At 35.4% G+C, this 8,167-nt stretch overlaps 1 protein-coding gene across 1 annotated transcript in view; it reads right to left on the reverse strand.

The window, feature by feature from the left end:
- Nucleotides 1-8,167, reverse strand: part of SENP7 (SUMO1/sentrin specific peptidase 7) — a 164,505-nt gene that overhangs the window by 72,824 nt on the left and 83,514 nt on the right. The window contains exon 4 of the mRNA XM_012652811.1: nt 1,827-2,021. Within this exon, the coding sequence (XP_012508265.1) occupies nt 1,827-2,021 (195 nt within the window). The remainder of the gene's footprint in view (nt 1-1,826; nt 2,022-8,167) is intronic.

Here is an 8,167-nt window from a genome sequence, read left to right on the forward strand (position 1 = left end):
CCTAGCTCACAGCAACCTCAAACTCCTGGGCTCAAGCGATCCTTCTGCCTCAGCCTCCCGAGTAGCTGGGACTACAGGCATGCGCTGCCATGCCCGGCTGATTTTTTCTATATATTCTTAGTTGACCAGCCAATTTCTTTCTATTTTTGGTAGAGACAGGGTCTTGCTCTTGCTCAGGCTGGTCTCGAACTCCTGAGGTCAAACGATCCTCCCGCCTTGGCCTCCCAGAGTGCTAGGATTACAGGCGTGAGCCACCGCGCCTGGCCCATTTACATAATATTTTATGTACACAAAGAATTGTCACATGTGAGATTTAAAAGACATAATAGAACCATTTTGTAAGGTAAAAAGGACATTCAAAATTACTTCTCTTTTATAACTCAGGAAACCGGGGCGGGCGCAGTGGCTCACACCTGTAATCCTAGCACTCTGAGAGGCCGAGGTGGGATCATAGCTTGAGCTCAGGAGTTCGAGACCGTCCTGAGCAAGAGCGAGACCCCGTCTCTATTTTTTTAACAAAAAAAAAAAAAGAAAAAAGAAAAAAAAACTCAGGAAACTGAAGTTCAAGGTTAAATGATATCAGCATTAATCCAAATGCACAAAATTCAAAATACATTGAGCAAAGTACTGGGTATAAATGCAAATGAGACATGATATCTCTCCTGAAGAAGCTCATGGTCTAAGCAAAGGAGGCAGAAACAAACATCTATAGTACAAAGTGGATAAATTTCTAATATCTCCAATTATACATTAACTTTAGTAACTGGATTATGCTGCTGAAATTCTCATTTTTCAGGGGTAAACTTAGAAAGAGACCTAACAAGGTATAAAGTTAAAATTGTCACTGATAATTCACTAAGTAAAACCTAAGTGAAACTATATTTTTCAAAATGAAAAAATTTCAAGTTCATAAAAAATAGTGTTAAAAAAATAAAATTGGTCAGAAATAGAAGAAATGTGTTGTAGATTAAAAAGGCAACTATAAATACTCTTTAATGCAATGAGGTTTACAATAGAAATACAAACCAGAAGTTACCTCTAGATGGTTTGGGAGGAAAAAACATATATAACTGGATAAAGTTTTCACTTAATAAAAACTCTTTATTCTATAGGCCAAAAGCAAAAAAGAAAAAGAAAAGCTTCAAGAGTTCAAGGCAAATGAAACTTTAAAAATCTAGTAGAATTTACTAATTGATCGTCCCTTAGCTTTTTTCCACAAATTCATTCTTATTTCCAGTCCACACACAATGCTCTCCTAAAGCTTAAAACAAAGGCAACTTCAGATTTGCATTTCTCTTATTGGCACAGTAAGCCACATTTGTTAGTGTAATTCAGCTATCTCAAATCATTTTTGTAAAGGAATGTATTCAGCTATTCATTCAACAAATATTTATTGAGCACTAAGTGCCTGGTATAGTTTTAGAATCTGGATATAAAACCAGTAAATAAGATTGGATAGATGAACAGACAGACAGATGGACAAACAGGACGGAGGAGAGAGGAATAGACTGATGTCAGGAGAATGGATTTCAATTATAACAGGCAAATAAACTGGGATACCGAAATAGGTAACTAAATTTTCATTAAGTGTCTGCATCCATTTCTCCAAAATACAAGAATGGTAACCAGTGCTTTTGAAACCAATTATTAGCCATGGACTGTTGGTTCCAATAGCCATTCCAGCCACCAGGAGAGAAAAGTCAAAACAACTATCAGAGCCCATTTACCTCACATTTTGCGATAACATATCTATGGGGAAAGAAGAAAGGAGGGTTCATGAGAATAAATATAGTATTTATTTTGAGTAAAGTTATCACTAAACATACCTTTCAGATAAAAAACAGCTCTTGTGAGGATTTAGATTTTGACAAGATTCTAGGCTGCGATCAGATGATGAAGAATGTTGCTCTGATTGCAAGTTGTCTGTATCACTCAAACTTGCCTCAGTTACAGGTGGGGTCGTTATGTATTTTCTTCCTAACTCCGTTCCCAGGACATTCGTCAATATAACTCTGGGTATCCTGTCACACAGAATAACAAACACTGTACTGTACCGAAGTTTTCAGTAAATAAAATGTATTCCAGGAAGTTGAACTTTCAAACATTGTTATCTTAGCACAAATAAGCTAATAGAACTATACCACCCTAGAAATCAACCCACAAATACTCAAAATTTTGGATAAATACAATCTTTTTGTCTCTAGAAGTTCTTGTTTCGTACAAATTATAGCATAGATTAACCTGCCACTACAATATCTTTAATTGCTCGAATGGTTGCTTTTAAGGGACTTGAAATTTTAACCAATTTTTCACAAAAAATGCTTTCTTTTTCTTTTTCAGCAGTTATTAAAGACATAGATTACCACAAAGCAATTCAAAAAATCTTTCTTCTTCTCATTCAACAGAAAAGTCCTTAATAAGTAATTACACACTTCTAATTGGCAAATGCTAAGTCCAACAAGAAAAACATCATTCAGATGGCACCTATGGTGATAATGTATATGCTAATACATATGGTGACAATGTATATGCTAACATATAACAGTATGAGGGACTCAATAAATCAAATGTTTAGGAAGTTAAAGTGTACTTTTAAAGCTCCAAAACTTTTTAAGTTGGTGAGGTTTATATCAAATGTACTATATAAGCCTGATGTCTTCTTAAACAGATGAGCATAGTATAAGCTTTGCTTTGTTAGTTAACTGTTAATGAACAACAACTAATGAACTTCGCCACACTATAATAATGCACTCAATAGCACTACTTGGTCCTGAATAGACTGGTCCAAGCCAAATTACTATGATGTTTTTAGTTCTTGTTCCTATATTTTTAAATTTTTCCTAACTCCTCTTTATTAGAGACCTTCCTTAACTGTTCCTAATATATCACTAACAGTACTTTGCTGATATTTTGTGAGAAACAACACAAATGCTTAGAAACGGCCTGAGTACAGGCATACCTCACTTTATTGTACTTCACAGATATTGCATGTTTTACAATGGTAAGTCGAGCAAGTCTATCAGTACTATTTTTCCAAAAGCACATGTTCACTTCGTGTATCTGTGTCACATTTTGGTACTTCTCTCAACATTTCAAACTTTTACATTATTATATCCATTATAATGATCTGTGATCAGTGGTCTTTGACGCTACTATTATAATTGTTTTGAGGCACCAAGAACTGAGCCCATATAAGATGTTGACCTTAACTGATAAATGTTGTCTGTATTCTGACTACTCCACCAACAGACCATTCCCCCATCTCTCTCCCTCTCCTAGGGTCTCCGTACCCCGAGACACAGCAATATTGAAATTAGGCCACTTAATAATCCTTCAATGATCTGTAAGTGTTCTAGTGAAAGGAAGAGTCATATATCTCCCAGTTTAAATCGAAAGCAAGGTATGATTAAGCTTAGTGAGGAAAGCATGTGAAAAGCTGAGATGGCTGAAAGCTAGGCCTCTTGTACCAAAGTTAGCCAAAGTGTGAATGCAAAGGAAAAGTTCTTGAAGGAAATTAAAAGTGCCACTCCAGTGAGCACATGAATGGTAAGAAAGCAAAACAGCCTTACTCCTGATATGGAAAAAGTTTTAGTGGTCTGGATAGATTAAACTAGCCACAGCATTTCTTTAAACCAAAGCCTAATCCAGAGTAAGGCCTTAACTCTCTTCAAGTCTATGAAGATTAAAAGAGGTAAGGAAGCTGCAGAAGAAAAGTTAGAAGCTAAGAGAGATTGGTTCATGAGGTTTAAGGAAACAAGTCATCTTTGGAACATAAAAGTGCAAGTAAAGCAGCAAGTGCTGATGGAGAAGCTGCAGCAAGTTACCCACAAGATCTAGGTAAGTTAATTGATGAAGGTAGCTACACTAAACAACACATTTTCAATGTAAACAAAATGGCCTTCTTTGGAAGAAGATACCATCCAGGACTTTCATAGCTAGAGAGAAGTCAATGTCTAGCTTCAAAGGACAGGCTGATTCTCTTACTATGGGCTAATGCAGCTGGTGACTTTAAGTTGAAGTCAATGCTCATTACCATTGTGAAAATCCTAGGGCCCTTCAGAATTATGATAAATCTACTCCATCTGTGTTCTATAAATGGAACAGCAAAGCCTGGGTGCCAGCATATCTGTTTACAGCATGGTTTACTGAATCTCTTTTTTTTTTCTTTTTCTGAGACAGGGTCTTGCTCTCTTGCCTGGGCTAGAGTGCAGTGGCATCATCATATATCATAGCTCACTGCAACCTCAAACTCCTGGGCTTAAGAAATCCTCTTGTCTCACCTCCCGAGTAGCTGGGACTATAGGCACACACCACCCCACCCAGCTAATTTTTCTATTTTTTTTATAGAGATGGGGTCTTGCTCAGGCTGGTCTCAAGTTCCTCCTGCCTTAGCCTCTCAAAGTGCTAGGATTACAGGTATGAGCACCAAACCTGGCTAGCTTACAAATCTTATAAGCTTACCTTTGAGAACAACTGCTCAGGAAAAAAAGACTCCTTTAAAAATATTACTGTACATTGACAATGCACCTGATCATCCAAGATCTCTGATGAAGATGTATAGGGAGATTAATGTTGTTTTAAAGCCTGCCAACACAACACCCATTCTGCAGCTCATGGATAGAGTAATTTGAACTTTCAAATCTCATTATTTGAGAAGTACATTTCATAAAGCTATAGCTGTCATAGTGATTCCTCTGATCTGAACAAAGTAAATTCAAAACCTTCTGGAAAGGATTCACCATTCTAGATGCCATTAAGAACATTCATGATTCATGGGTAGAGGTCAAAATATCAATATTAACAGGAGTTTGGAAGAAGTTAATTCCAACTCTCATGGATGACTTTGAGGAGTTCCAGACTTCAGTGGAAGAAGTAACAGTAGATGTGGCAGAAATAGCAAGAGAACTAGAATATGAAATGGAGCCTTAAGATGTGACTGAATTGCTGCAATCTCATGATAAAACTGGAACAGAAGAGGAGTTGCTTTTTATGGATGAGTAAAGAAACTGGTTTCTTGAGATGGAATCTACTCCTGGTGAAGATGCTGTGAACATTCTTGAAATGACAACAAAGGATTTAGAATATTATATAAACTTCATTGGAAAGGCAGTGGCAGGGTTTGAGAGGACTGATTCTAATTGTGAAAGAAGTTCTACTGTGGTGAAAATGCATCAAACAGCATTGCGTGCTACAGAGAAATCTTTCATGAAAGGAAGAGTCAACTGATGCAACAAACATCACTGTTGTCTTATTTTATGAAACTGCCACAGCCAACTGAACCTTGAGCAACCACTATCCTGATCAGTCAGCAGCCATCAGCGTGGAAGCAAGAACCTCTACCAGCAAAAAAGATTATAAATCACTGAAGGCTCAGATGATCATTAGCATTTTTTAGTATTAATAATAATGTATTTTAAATTAAGGTATGTACATTGTTTTTTAGACATAATGCTATCATACATTTAATAGACTATGGTATAGTGTAAATGTAGCTTTCATATGCACTGGGAAAGCAAAAAATTCGTGTGACTCATTTCATTACAATATTTGTTTTATTACGGTGGTCTGGCACCAAACCTGCAATATCTCCAAGCTATGCCTATACTTTTGTTGGGTGGAAATTCACTGTACTTTGTTACATTTGTTGTATTACTTAGAGGTATTCTATTTTCACTACATAAAGGCACTATATTCTTTTCACTATATTCCAGACAGCACAAAATTTCAGACTTTAAGAAAACGTTAATTAGTCCCTTCTTTATTTTAAAAATGAAGAACTCAAAGTTCAGAAAAATTAAATGGGCCGGGTACAGTGGTTCACTCCTGTAATTCCAGCACTTTGGGAGGCTGAGGCAAGAGCATCACTCGAGGCCAGGCGTTCAACAACGGCCTGGGCAACATACTGAGACCCTGTCTTTACAAAAAAAAATTTTTTAATTAACTGGGAGTGGCGGTGCATGCCTGGAGTCCTAGCTACTTGGTAGGCTAAGGCAGGAGAATCATTTGAGCCCAAAAGTTTGAGGCTGCAGTGAGGTAATGATCAAGCCCCTATACTCTAGCCTAAGCAACAGAGCGAGACCCTGCCCCTAAAAACAAAAAAAAAGGAAAAAAGAAAATAAAATAATTTGCCTAATAAGTAGCTCTTCCTAGTGAAAGAACCTGGGCCTATTATCTTTTGGTTTTTTTTTTTTTTGTCTTATTCCATTATATTGTATTCTCAATACTAACGTGCCAAAGGATCCCAGATAAGTGAGCTTTTCCATAGATACTTCAAGAAACCCTTGATAATATCCATTTCTAGTATAATCACCATTTTAAAAAAAAGTGCTACAACTATTAATTGCACATATAACCTAAAAATAAAGGCTAACAGTAAACACAACTTCCTGGATTTATAAGCGAAGAAAAAAAGGAAAGGAAGTCTGCCACCTAGTGTGCCTCTAATTGTAAGGAAGGGAGGGCAGAGATATTTTTATTTCTCTTTGCATGATTTAAATCTCTAAGGATCCTATTTAGTATTGTCTGCTTTGTATACTTGATGCCTGACAGAACTCTCCTTAAAAAATGTTAGATTTGAAGTAGAAAAAGGAGCAAAGTAGGACCAGTAAGGTGTTTCAACATTTCTTTTACCTGATCTTACACTATGCATTGCTATGAAATGAATCGCTAAAGGAAACTCAACTGTAGTTCTCAAATACTAAAGGAAAAACACAGAAATATTAGCAGAGAAGACTTTAATCAAGTTAGAATCATTTTTTCCAAATAAATATTTTAGTGTAAATAAAATCTTTCTTTTAAGAGATGAATCTGATATACTCATTTTAAGTATAAATAACTCATTTTAAATTAATAACTCATTTTAAGATTGATGATACACTCTTTATATGTTCCCCTATGATTACTGAATTCATAAATGTTGTTTATAATAAAAAACAATCCAAAAATTGTAGTATTTAAGTATAGAAAAATTTGGAGCATATATGGAGACACATCAAAGAAATGTCAACTGTTTTTGTCAACCAAAAAATTCATGTGACTCATTTTATTGCGATATAAACATTCAGTATCTTTATTTAAGTGCCTGGCTATAACATTATTTAAATATGTTTGAAAATGTTGAGTCACTTGAAAAAAAAAGCTGTCTCTCCAAAATAGGGAAGTTGGAGTCAATAGATTAGTGCTGCATAAAGTGTTGAAAAGAATAATTTGACTGAAATAGCAGTACAAATATCATCAAGGAAAGGGAAAATTTCTAAAGGGTAGAATTTTCCTCTAAGTAATAAATGATCGTCCTATTCTTGCATGATTTGTTTTGCTGCTAGATTTTAAAGAAAGAAAAAGCAAAGAAAAAAGGGAAATGAAAAAAAGAGGGTAAGTGAGAACTTTTAAGTTGAACAAAGCTAAAAAGTCTTTCTTAGAAGGGAAAAATTTCAAAATTCAACCAAAAACCACTTGAAGAGATTATACACCAAGCTGTGCCAGAACCTATATCCCTAAAGCACCAGAGCTCTTTGAGGCTCTCTGAAGCTATCAGAAGATTCAAGACAGTATCTCAGCATGTCTACCATGGTCTACCTTTCAATGAGAAAGTACTCTATTACTATGTGAACAAATGCCACAGGGAAAAACTAAAGAATAAGTAAAAAAGTTTAATTAATGAATTAGATGATATAAAATATATAGTAAAGTCCAATTCCTACTTCACTGATGAGAAAAATTGAAGTTCAGAAGGGTAAAAGGGAATTAAGAGCAAGGACTTCGGGGTCAAACATAGGTTTGGATTCTGATCATTCACTATCTAATAACTATATATCCTTTGGCAAATTAATTACCATAATTTCTACCTCTTAGCATTCATCTCCTTATCTCTAAAATGGGAAGAATAATAATCTACCTTACACAATTGTTAACAATAAATTAGATAATAGATGTAAAGTAGTTAGCACAATTCCTGGAACTTAGTAAGTATACAAAAAATGAAAATTCACTTCAATTTTCATATTATTGAAATCTTGCTCAAAGTTATAAGCTTCCCTTTCAAATAGTGTTTATCATAATTTATTATGCTCTGAAATCTTGAAGAAAATAGTATCTTCTTAGAAAAGTGTATAAGTGGCCGGGCGCGGTGGCTCACACCTGTAATCCTAGCACTCTGGGAGGCTGAGGC

Source organism: Propithecus coquereli, unplaced genomic scaffold (assembly GCF_000956105.1).
Source record: "Propithecus coquereli isolate 6110/MARCELLA unplaced genomic scaffold, Pcoq_1.0 Scaffold40, whole genome shotgun sequence".
NCBI classification, from domain to species: domain Eukaryota; kingdom Metazoa; phylum Chordata; class Mammalia; order Primates; family Indriidae; genus Propithecus; species Propithecus coquereli.